Source organism: Protobothrops mucrosquamatus, unplaced genomic scaffold, assembly GCF_001527695.2.
Source record: "Protobothrops mucrosquamatus isolate PMUCROS unplaced genomic scaffold, P.Mucros_1.0 scaffold1468, whole genome shotgun sequence".
In the NCBI taxonomy this organism is placed as follows: domain Eukaryota; kingdom Metazoa; phylum Chordata; class Lepidosauria; order Squamata; family Viperidae; genus Protobothrops; species Protobothrops mucrosquamatus.
In genome coordinates, this window is record NW_015387646.1 from 173,402 (window position 1) to 186,573 (window position 13,172).

Genomic DNA, 13,172 nt, shown 5'->3' on the forward strand with positions numbered 1-13,172 from the left:
CCATATGCCCCGCACCCGCTTACCTCAGGGCCCCCACAGCCAGGCCACTCCCTGCTAGACGAATACCCCCCGCCTATTGAATGACCCAGCTACCTGCCCACCTCTTCCCTTTCACTCCCCTCCCAAGCCAGACTGCCATGCAACGGAGGATGGGCGGGGGAGGCTCGATCGCCTTACCTGGTCCCCTTCTGCTGTTTCGGAGCCAGGGAGAGTGATGGTGAAAGGCCTCCACCACCACTGTGCAACAACTGTGTTTGCCGCTTGAGGAGCTTTCTTTGATCTCTGCCGCCCCCACCCCACAGATCACCTGCCCGGTGGCAGCCTCCTCCTCCTCCACCTGCCAAGCCTTCATTTTCCATCCTCCGTAGCATGGCAGTCCGACTCAGGAGAGGAGTGAAAGGGAAGAGGCGGACGGGCAACCAGGTCATTGAACGGGCAGGAGAAGGTCACCGAGTGGGGAGTGGCCTGACTGCGGGGGCCCTGAGGTAAGTGAATGCGGGGCTCATGAAGCAGCTCCACCCCCCCACCTGCCTTGCCTCACCTCGTGGCGGCAGCACCCGTGCGACGTTCTCCTACTCCGTTGCAACCATGAGCAACCAGACAGTGGGATGGTTGCAAAGTCAGACATCCCCCAGAAATAAGTCCTAATGGGTCTTTAGGTTCAAAACAAAATATAAGACCTGGTCTTATTTTCAGGGAAACACGGTAAATACGTGAAGACTGCATACTAACTGCAGAAGTTCCATGACTTTAGAAACATATCCAGTTCCCGAACAATATAATAATCCACATGTTCAGGGTAATGAAGAGCTGTGGCACAACACTAATTGATTATGTGCCATCAAATTGGTGTCTTCTCTTAGTGATCATACAGTGATCATACAGATAGACTTTCTCCATGACTATCTGTTCTAACCTGGTCTTTCAGGTCTTTTAACAGTACCCCTCACGCCACTTTAACTGCCACTGTCCATCCATCTTGCTGCTCTTCTTCCCATTCCTTCCACCTTTCCCAGTATTAGATCTAGTTCTTTGCATAATGTATCTGAAGTAGGATAATTTTAGCCTAATCATTTGTGCTTTGAGTGTAAACTCTGGGTTGATTTGTTTGATAATACATTTGTTTATTTTCTTGGCTGTTCATGATATTCTCAGGACTCTTCTCCAACATGGCAAAACTTATAAAGCAATCATCATCACTTGAACTCATTGCAATCAAAAGCTATGGCAGAACATACTGCAAAGCAATAGATAATCTGTGACACTAAACACTAAGAGACCAGTATAATAAAATGTTCACGTACCACCCCTGCATTACACTAAATACTATTATATTTTTATTTGTCAAATTTAAAGTGGACAAAGAGTCTGGTATATTATTCCCTCTGTGCCTTTGCAGTTATAAGAATATTGATGGTGATCTCCGTCCTTCCTGTATCCATTTCTTAAAGCCAGAAGAGCCATCTCTTTGTCAGGTTGAGAAATCTGCCAAGTGTGGCTTTTATATAAATTTCCTGAAGGAATAGCTAACTCCTCAAGGAAATGGCACAGAACTACTCATGCAGGTTTACAACAACAAATACAAAGCAAATATAATGAATATTCATGCCTCTGTTATTTAAATATTTTGCGTCCTTTAAAATCAAGGAAGTTCTGTGGTATTTTTAGAGTATCATCTTACCTGAAGGAAACAGAGTCAGAACATTACCTGTAAGGGTATCTTCCTTTTTTCTGGTTGGACTTAAAAACACTTCTGCCATTTCCTAAAACATATGTATTATCTACATGCTATCAAATTTATAATGAAGATCCACTGAAACCAGCCATCAGTCAGATTTCAGCATCAGTAGCATATATATATGCTTTTATTTTGCTCTTTTGTAAAAGAAAACATTTTGAAGGCCAGAAAAATGTAACTGCTTTATCAGATTTGTGAGAGGAAAAACAGCAGCATTTAGAAAACAGGAAGATGAAAGTTTTGATACAGCAGCTTATGAGCAGCTCTCTCATTAATTTCTTTACAAATTTGTTTTAGGCAGGAATCTCTTGTCTGTTAAGTTTATGAATCTATGTATTTTCCACTAACTAAGCAAATTATTTCTATACTTTTTAAATTGTTCATTCATTTTTATTTTAAAAAGTTGGTATATTTGGGGTTGGCTGATACAGATTGTTTTGGCAATGAGACTCTTCTGTTTGGGCAGTGAAGTGAGACTCAGTCTAGATATCACTTTTCCCAATAGTTGCATCTTCCAAGAAAAGCTGAGGGTATTGGCAATCTACTAGTCTGGCAGGCTGCCAACAGCTCTTATGTAAGATGAGAAAATACAAATTAATATTACTGAATTCTGACCCTCTGCCCTAGCTCAGTGTAGGATCAAATGTATAAGCAGTTCTCCCGATCATAAATTCTAGAAGAAAGTGCAGCAATTGTGCAAGTCCAACAATGAAAAGGTGTAACAGGGATTTTGGGATAGTTTGATGAGACAAGGGAGAAGTGTGAGTTCTAATTATGGATTTCTGGGATTATTGCCCAGTCAATGTCCTCTCTTAATTTACAGGCATATATGCAACCCCATTTGCTTGGAAATGAGTTTACACATTTGGAGTTTCCAAGGAGAGTTCAGCGAAAGGAAGTTGGGAAAAGAATGCTTTATCGAGATTTCAGCATGATTGGCTGGTAGGTGCATACCCCTTTTTGGAAAAATGAAAAATATGCTTTAAAAGTGATTATACACATGCAAGTGATTATACATATGCAACATTTAGAAATATAAGGGTATGATAACATACCTTTCAATTACAAAACTATTGGAACCCAGATGTGGAAAGCTGGTTGTGTCAAAATGTGGGAGAGGGTGAAAACAAAAGTTTATTTTGTAATTTTTTCTCCAGTGAAGGATGATTGGGGGGGAGGTTGATAGGTGGGGGGGGGGCACTGCAGCATCTCTGGGGCCAGGCATAAGGGTGAAGAACCACAGGGAGTGCTGCAATGGCTGTAACTTTGGATCATAAGTAGATTTTGAGGGGTCCACTGTAACTTTAAAAAGCCACTAAGTGACAAATAAGCACTTTGTCTACATATACATCTACAGCAGAGTTCCCCAACCTTTCCGGGTTGGCAGCCCAAAAGGAAAGGGAGGAACAGAGAAATGTGTGTGTGCGCACGCTCATGCACAAATCCGTGTGCATGCGCAAGTGGACCGCGCGCACCCATGGCAGCGCTGGTGACATGCACAAATCCGTGTCCCCGTGCAAGTGGGACTCTAGCACCCACAAACGCCGCTAGCAAATGGGCTGCTAGCGACCGCATGATGGTGGCGGCAGCACTAGCACTCCCACGCATGCGCAAATAGAGCCACTAGTGTGAGGGGGGGGTTGCATGCACTTGCCAGACATTCCCGCAGCCCACTGGCCAACAGGTTGGAGACCCCTGATCTACAGTACATCTTTATTTTTTATTTTTATTTTTTTAATAGGGGTGATGCTTACTTTTCTATGGAAACATATAGTTGGTTTTCCTAACATGCCTGCTAAACATGATACCTCATGGAGCTTTTCATTTGTGTAATTTACAAACTTTGCTTTGCAAATATAGTTACAGTAGGCCTTCAACTTTCATAGTTCCACAGAATGTGTTGTCTGGCTGACAAGGGGATATGGGGAATAGTAGATGAAGGCAAGGCCAATTCTGTCCTTTCCAGTCCTGTGATATAAATAGCTTTATAGAGTCAAGCATTAAAGTCCTGTTAGGCTTCACCATCCCAAGAATCATCTAATAAAAGAGACTCCACTGACAGTCTCCATTAGCTTTGCCACAAATACTAAAATAAAATTTAAACTGGCAGCATCACTTTTCCCAGCCTGGATTTATCTTCAGTCTATACAAGGAACTTTATTAGCTGCTGCTTTGTCTTATTAAGGGCAATGATCTTTCCTACTAGATTGGAAAGGGTGTCAGCTATAAAGATTACTGAGCGGTTGTCTGTGTTCTATTTTCATTTGTTGAGCTGCATGGGTGTGTATTAGACTAGTGTTTCTCAACCTCAGCAACTAAGATGCATAGATTTCAACTCTCAGAATTTCCTAGTCAGCAAACACTCTTAGAAGTCTGCAAAAGAGCAGTGATTGTCTCTTAATGGTGTAACTAAACTGTTCTCTTTAGTTATGCATACAATTTTATCCATGTACAACTAGTCCTCAAATTACAACAATTTAGTGAGCATTTGAAGTTACAATGGCACAGAAAAAAATGACCTATGACAGTTTTTCAGTTACAACCCTTGCAGCATCCACATGGTCACGTGATCAAAATTCAAACACTTGGCAACTAATTCCTATTTATGACGCTTGCCGTATTCCGGGGTCACATGATTACCTTTTGCGACCTTCTGACAAGCAGAGTCAATGGGAAGACAGATTCAGTTAACAACCATGTTACTAACGTAACAACTGCACTGATTTATTTAACAACTATGGCAAGAAAGATAATCAAATGGGTAAAGCTCACTTAACAATTAACTTGCTTAGCAACAGAAATTTTGAGCTCAGTTGTGACTACAGTGACTATCTGGCTTTTGCCTAGATTGGAACTATGTGACACTTCCTGTTTGGGTCCTTGCATTGCTTCATCGTGAAAGATTTTGCTTTTACTTCCAAGTTGTTTTAGGGCATGGAATCATTTTATTTTATTTGACAATATTTCAATTTTGATTTTGAAATGTACTGTCAATCTCTGCTTATTTGTTTTTGATGTAATAATAAAATGTAATAAATCATTCTCCCTGCCCTGCATTCCAACCACCCCCTCCCTATTGTCAAGCTGTGAGTGAAGGAGAAGTATAGGTGAAAGTGCGAATCAGTCTTGGCAATACAATTATGCGTTTAGCCATAATTAACATTGGCAAGTCCACTGCTAAGTGAAGCAGTCATTACGGGGGAAATCATATAACTGTGTCTCTGCTTCCTGCCCCGTTTCTTGCCATTTCCTTTAGAATGCTCAAGCGTCTGCTTACTGTCTTATACACATCAAAAGCTATGAGATTGCTTAGGCAACCTGGAGTTGGCAACCACAGGTATGCTAGACAAACAGCATACAGTAGTGTCTTGAAATTCTTTTCTCTCCAATATCTTTGTTGGAAGCTAGGGAACAAATGATTTCTCTTGGCAATCTCTCCTTTACCTGATCCTTTCTACCCTCCCACAGAATGGAGATATTGAAGAGAAAGAAATTTCAAGAGAGTTAGTGGTTTGCATAGCACATTGCAGGTCCCAGCTGCAGGTTCCAAGCTGCCTTTGCAATTATATTACTTTTGATATATAGAAGAAGAAACAAATTACTTTCTTGCAATCCCTTTCTCTGTAATCTCTCTGCTCTACAAAGTGGAGGGAAAGAAAATATTACATTTATATGATTACACTGGGAATCAGCACTTCAGTATCTACATTTATGAGACAGAAACTACTGAGGAATTTTGATGATCTCTTTAGAGAACAAAGAAGTAGTAGTATTCCCTCTTACTTGTCCTATTTCAGAATAGAGTCTAGAGGACAAGATTAGAAACTGTTGGAGAAATGAGTGAGGAAAATCCCATTGCAAAGGTAGAAAAATTATGCAGTGGAGTCCATCTTTGCTCTCTGATCTTATTCTTAATATATTTTTGTTATAATGAGAATATAATGAGAATAAATCAATCTCTCCTAAGAGGCCCTGCTGTCATCTTTTAAAAGAACCTTCTTGTGTTTATGTGACTTGCTAATGAGGTGATAGCAGAACTGTGTTTTATAGAAAAGCTTGTAAAGAGGATAGACAGACTGTACTATTGTGGTTTAAAATCTAAAGATTATAGTTACATACATCAAATATAGGAAGATCTGTCTTCCTTTGGGTTACAGTACTATTGCCGGTGTGATCTATCAGACGATACTTATTCACAGCTTCTTTTGCTTTGCTTTTTTTATGGATTGAGGGTAACAGACACTCCCAGTTAAAACAATTGTAAAGATTATAGTTACATAGATCAAATATAGGAAGATCTGTCTTCCTCTGGGTTACAGTACTATTGCCGGTGTGATCTATCAGACGATACTTATTCACAGCTTCTTTTGCTTTGCTTTTTTTATGGATTGAGGGGAACAGACACTCCCAGTTAAAACAATTGTAATTTGGAGGAAAATGTAACTGGTGACATCCTAAAATGGTTGCAAGGAATTTGTTGTCAGTGATAAACCTATCATTTCACCTATTTAGAAAGCCAAACTGGAGGGGTGAAAGACAGATTCTACTTGCATCAGGAAGTTGGTAAAAAAATTGGTACTAGCTGCCCAAATGAGAACCACAGGATTATTTCTTGTTCTTTTTCTTAATCATATTCAGGAATACTTTACAAAGCCTGATTACACATTTGTGACCATTTAGCCAGTTTAATACATTTCTTTGCTTCTTGAACTCTCGCTTTTACCTTGCCTTCATTCTCCTCCTGTTTCTGCTGTTACTTCAATCTCCCTGATCTTGCTAACTTGTTTCATCACCCTCTTTGATCTTCATCCTTCTATGGTATATACTGATTGGGAGCTGCTGGGCCAGCAGCTGGGATAATCAGGAAGGGATCTAGCTTAGTTTCCCATCTTTTATTATACCAAGGAGTATATTTTTATTCATAAAATTGATATTACACTCCTTATATTTACTCTTGTGCAAGTATTATAAGTTGGTGGGGGAGCTCAAAAGAGGAAAGAAAAACATGGGAATATGTTGCAAAGATGAAGCAAATAAATATGCAGAGAAAGAGAACAGGGAGAAAATGATGTTAAAGGACTGGATTGATAATTAAGTCCAAGCTTTACAAAGTTTTTTTATTCCTTCCTCAGGGCATACAAAACCATTGAAGAGGATGACCTGAAGTTTCCCCTTATATATGGAGAAGGCAAGAAGGTGGGAATAAGCCTTGTGTCAAAGGAATTTGAGTGCTGCATCATATTTACTACTCAATTTAGCCCTAAGCTGTTTGGGGTTTTCTACTTTCTTCACTTTATTTTCTTTTTCTAACAATTTAAAAGAATATTGTGTTTCTAATAATTCAGTTCCTAGGTTCCATGACAAACAAGAAGCCCATTTCAGAGAAAAGCAGTTTCATTACTTTTACTGCTGATCTTAGTTTGCTTTATGTAAGTATGCATTTGAAGGCAGTCGGGATAGATTTTGAAAAAAAAAAGTTTGGATAGGCAGATGGACAGTATTTAATATTTATTTGTTATGTATATGTAAGGGTGTGGGTCTATACATATGTTGTATATAGTATGTTTAGGTGTGTGTCATGTATGTGTTTCACTTTGAGAACGGACAACTAAATTTCATTTTTGATGTTGCCATTGTGCCCACAGTAAAAATAAAATGACAATAAAGGGTATCTTATCCTGCCTTGCCTTGCCTTGCCTTATCTTGCCTTACCTTATCTGCAGTTTGATTGTATAGTTACATGTGATCTTTTAAACTGGGGAAAAATAAAACTTTTTTTATTGGATTTGAGCAGTTTTGGAGAGTTGTGGAGATCAAATAAGTTTAGGGCAATAAGGATGCCTGCTGAATTTCTAGTTACTAGAAATTTTAGCTGCATTCACAGTTCATTCTTGGAATAAAATTTTTTTTCAGGGATGGGGATCAAAGAAAGAAATAATTCTGCCAAATGCAGAATTAGATAATAAATTATTAGCACTGATCCCTGCATTCTGAAGGTGTGGATCTGTGATTAATGTGAGGACTCTGTGATCTCAATATTGTTTTTATTTGCTCATCACATTTATAAGCCCTTCTCCAATGGCTTGATTGCTTATTTCAACTGATCATACGAATTTCTGTGTTGTTCTGATTATAGTATCACAACAGTGATGCTAAAAAGTGACACTCTTTGAGAAAGAAGATCCACATTCTGTTTTCTCTTTAGATTGCAAAAAAAGAATATTGGTTTATATCAATGGTTCTCAAAAGTTTGGTCGGAGGATCCCTGGGATCCACAAGGTCAAATATTTTAAAACTTAGCTTTAATATCTAATACAGTAAATATTGATACATATAACCTGCATAAATCAAAGCACTTTGGGGTCCTCAATCATTTTTTAAAAAGATAAAGGGCTCCTGAAGCCAAAATGTTTGAGAACCACTGGTTTATACTATGAATTTCTGACAGCTGATTTTGAGTCCTCCTAGTGGTGACAAACACCCTACTGCAAGGTGTGCATAAGGACATGGCCAAACATATGCTTATGATCTTTTCTGATTCTGTCAGTTGACATCTAAGAACTAAACTTTGAATAAGATTAGCCCTTGGTCTGATTAAATATATAAGAGTGTAAAAGGATTCCTACAGTGAAGGGAAAACGTATTTGATCGCCTGCTGATTTTGTACGTTTGCCCACTGACAAATGATCAGTCTATAATTTTAATGGTAAGTTTATTTTAACAGTGAGAGACAGAATAACAACAAAAATATCCAGAAAAACGGATTTCAAAAAAACTGTAAATTGATTTGCATTTTAATGAATGAAATAAGTATTTGATCCCCTATCAATCAGCAAGATTTCTGGCTCCCAGGTGTCTTTTATACAGGTAACGAGCTGAGATTACAACCACTCTCTTAAAGGGAGTGCTCCTAATCTCAGCTTGTTACCTATATAAAAGACACCTGTCCACAGAAGCAATCAGTCAATCAGATTCCAAACTCTCCACCATGGCCAAGACCAAAGAGCTGTCCAAGGATGTCAGGGATAAGATTGTAGATCTACACAAGGCTGGAATGGGCTACAAGACTATTGCCAAGCAGCTTGGTGACAAGATGACAACAGTTGGTGCGATTATTCGCAAATGGAAGAAACACAAAATAACTGTCAATCTCCCTCGGTCTGGGGCTCCATGCTATCATAGTTCCGACAGACAGAGATGAATAAAGCAGAACTCTGAGGCTTGAAAGTTCGTCAAAGAATATGTTTATTAGTTACAAAGTATTGGCACGGTCAAAAGTGAAACGAAGGCTGAATACACAGGTAACAATTGCCCAATTACAAAGTTAAAGGTCCCACCCACAAAACTATGCAAGCAACTACGTTCCCCAATATACTTATTTGGTGGGCTTTTTATACAACGCCCAGTCCCTAGCCTCGGGAGCAGCAGATGACCTTGGTTCCCACGGGACAGAAGATTATTTTGACTAATGAAACACCTGGGCAACCCCCCACCCCCATTCTATGTGGCAACCTAGAAAGAAGAAAAAATGGCTGCAGCCATGCTTATTGTAGAGTTGACACATGCAAGATCTCACCTCGTGGAGTTTCAATGATCATGAGAACGGTGAGGAATCAGCCCAGAACTACACAGCAGGATCTTGTCAATGATCTCAAGGCAGCTGGAATCATATTCACCAAGAAAACAGTTGATAACACACTATGCTGTGAAGGACTGAAATCCTGCAACGCCCGCAAGGTCCCCCTGCTCAAGAAAGCACATGTACAGGCCCATCTGAAGTTTGCCAAAGAACATCTGAATGATTCAGAGGTGACATGGGTGAAAGTGTTGTGGTCAGATGAGACCAAAATTGAGCTCTTTGGCATCAACTCATCTCACCATGTTTGGAGGAGGAGGAGGAATGCTGCCTATGACTCCAAGGAAACCATCCCCACCATCAGACATGGAGGTGGAAACATTATGCTTTGAGGTGTTTTTCTGCTAAGGGGACAAGATAACTTCACTGCATCAAAGGGACAATGGACGGGGCCATGTACTGTCAAATCGTGGGTGAGAACCTCAGCCAGGGCATTGAAAATGGGTCGTGGATAGGTATTCCAGCATGGCAATGACACAAAACACACAGCCAAGGCAACAAAGGAGTGGCTCAAGAAGAAGCACATTAAAGTCCTGGAGGGACCTAGCCAGTCTCCAGACCTTCATCCCATAGAAAATTGGTAGGGGGAGCTGAAGGTTCGAGCTGCCTAATATCAGCCTTGAAACCTTCATCACTTGGGGAGGATCTGCAAAAAGGAGTGGGACAAAATCCCTCCTGAGATGTGTGCAAACTTGGTGGCCAACTACAAGGAACATCTGACCTCTGTGATTGCCAACAAGGGTTTTGCCACAAGTACTAAGTCATGTTTTGCAAAGGGGTCAAATACTTATTTCAGTTATTAAAATGCAAATCAATTTACAACTTTTTTGAAATGTATTTTTCTGGATTTGTTATTCTGTCTCTCACTGTTAAAATAAACCTATCATTAAAATTATAGACCCTTTGAGAGCTGTATGCAATGAAATTTCATTTTAATGTATGTCCATTAGTGTACATTCAAAGTGGCAATAAAGCTATTATTCTGTTCTATATTTTATTCTATTTCTTTGTCAAAATCAGCAGGGGATCAAATACTTTTTTCCCTCACTGGGAAAATTCACCTAGTCTTATGACAGTCAGAAGTCAGATAGGAAGACAACAACTTTCTTTAGCTGTAGATATTTAAGGCATGCTACTAGTGTCAATTGATATCATACAGCACTTAGGACAAATAGCTCCTTTGGAATCATTTAAATTGGTAGCCATTCAATAATATCTAATTGTATCATTTTATTATGTATTGTTAAGGGTTTTTTTCCTCCTCAGGAATCTTTCCTCTAGTCTTCTCTGGTATTCCCACACTTTTATGGTTTTTATTTCTTCCTAGGCTCGTGTCATGGCAACTATTGGGGTTACAAGAGGACTTGGAGATCATGACCTGAAAGTGCATGACTCGACCATCTACATCAAACCTTTTTTATCTTCATCACCAGAGGTAGAACATTCATATATCTATTATGGGGAAACGTGAAATAAACCAATATTTTTCTTAAAAAACAGTGAAACATGTATAAACTTCCTTTGTGTTATTATTTGTGCGTGTAAAAGATTTTAAAGTGAGTCCACATGAAAAATACTCAAATTAAGAAATATCATTACTTAAGGAACAGATGATCAAACCAAGTATTTAATGTGATTTATATAGGTTTTCTAACTTAAAACTATTAGAGCAAGTGGGCGTGTCAAATCCTTTTTTATTGTAAATCTGCAGGCATAATCTGTCTTTTTTAAAAAAAATACTTTATGATATTAGTATTGATTTTATTTGAAAACTTCTATGAGCCTTTCCAATTGAAAAAGAGGACATATGTGTAACTAAATAGATATGAAGTCATTTAGAAAGCCCTTTTTTTTAAAAAAAAAAAGTAGAGATAAATGCCTTGAAAGGCTCTGACATACTGTACACATATTATAGAAGGCATCATAGACATAGCTTTTTCTAGGAGTAGCAATTCCTTCTGGCTATTGACACTGATGTTTTAAGGTTGAAAGGGTGGGCATAAGATGAGGAAATTCTATTTTTATGAATTATTTTCTGCCAAGAGTGACCTAGTATCCGTGAAAGATTTGGAAACATATTACAATTTTTTGCCTATTAAGACACAATACTCTGAATTGCCTACTAGGTGATCAAAAGCATGCCATCAGTGTAAGTGGTTTCTTCCTGGAGTCAATTTAAGGCAGCTTTGGGTGTGATCCTGTGATTATGTACAATATGATGTTTGGCTTTCAGTTAATGAAGTAAATGAAGCAAATATTGCCAATCACTTGTCTTAATAACTTTATAACTTGGTTGATGCTTTCACATGCCACAAATTCAGTAATTTATTTATTGCTTCTGGAAGACCTTGATTTTCCAGGCTAAGTTCTTCAGGAGAAAATATTAAATGTGGCGTCCTGTCATTTTTTGATATGTATGTGATATCCATTTTGTCTCCCCCCTTCAAATAATCTTTCATCAATGTTGTAATTCAAAAGTCAATTTATCAGTCAGTCAAAATGACAGTTCAGTGTGTTAAGCCACTTTAAATCCTTCCTGTAGATTCTCCTCTAAAAGATTAGCCAAAAGCCAAGGTTTTTCTTTTCCATAAACAATTCTTAAATTTAAGCAACAGTCCAGGTGTTTTTTTTTCTTTCAGACACTTTTTAATCTTATAGCTGGCTCTTCCTTTCTTCCCAGCTGTCTTCAAGGTTATTTGCAATTCAAAGGGACAGCTTTTTCTTTGTTTCTAGGCATTCTGCCAATTTCTGAGTCCTTATTGTTAGTGTTCTATTCTCTGATTCTCCACTAGATGTCAGCAGTTATTTCTTTTTTCAGGTTTTTTTTCAATTAAAAAGTTGTTTTTGTTATATATTTTTATAATTCCATCAAAACCTCTTTAGGGTATAATCTTGACAGTTTTTTAGTTCCTAGATTTGTCCAGACTGTAGTATTTTAAATCAAATTTTAGTATATCTCTTTCCTCCTTAATATTAATTTGCTGCTTCCATCTGTAAGGGAATGGGGATATAGTCCCCTCCCTTCACTTCCGGAGGTTTTCTTGCTTTGGGGATTTTTCTCAAGGATTCAATTAGTAGATAGAAGAAAGAAGATCAGTACCTCACCAATTCCAAGCATGCTGTTCACTGATGTTCAGGTTCATGCTCTGGGACTTCGGCTGCAAGTAGCTTGCGCTACACGCTGATCTCATGCTAGCCTTTCTCCTGTCAGGTTTGGAGGGCTTCCCCTGGATCAAACGAAGCGATTGCCTTCACTTTGTGATCAACAGGGTGCCCCTCCTTCACAGTCACCTCTTCAGGGCAACTTCGGACCCATCTAGGGTCCTCCTGGCAGGACGAAACTAGCTGTGGGAAGCGAAGATCCACTCTTGCGCAGCCATGCGCTACAAGCGCCCCATGTGCTGTGGGGCCAAATTCAATAATTTATTTAAATGAGTTGAATATTTGGTACTCATTTTGTGACCTCTTAATTCACTTCATATTGGTCCAAGAAATTAAATGACTCAATTTTGCCCTGCAGACTAGCATTTAGATACTGCATATATAGTATTTGTGCCAGGGTTAATTAGAAAGCTAAATTTATTTATTTTATTTATTTATTATTTTATTAATTGCATTTATATCCCGCCCTTCTCCTTACGGACTCAGGGCGGCTGACAATTGAATAAAATACTAACATATATACATACTTAATTAAAATTTGATTAAAACGAAATATTTAAATATGTCCAATTTAAAAGTAATTAAAACCCCCTTTAAAATCCCTCAGGCCAGTCCCGCTAGTTGGAACAGCCACGT

At 38.7% G+C, this 13,172-nt stretch overlaps 1 protein-coding gene across 1 annotated transcript in view; it reads left to right on the top strand.

Annotated features, from left to right (window-relative positions):
• The window catches only part of LOC107292986 (protein phosphatase 1H), a 79,111-nt gene that overhangs the window by 40,975 nt on the left and 24,964 nt on the right, over nucleotides 1-13,172 (top strand). The window contains exons 6-8 of the mRNA XM_015822114.1: nucleotides 2,562-2,680; nucleotides 6,871-6,934; nucleotides 10,702-10,809. Of these exons, the coding sequence (XP_015677600.1) occupies nucleotides 2,562-2,680; nucleotides 6,871-6,934; nucleotides 10,702-10,809 (291 nt within the window). The remainder of the gene's footprint in view (nucleotides 1-2,561; nucleotides 2,681-6,870; nucleotides 6,935-10,701; nucleotides 10,810-13,172) is intronic.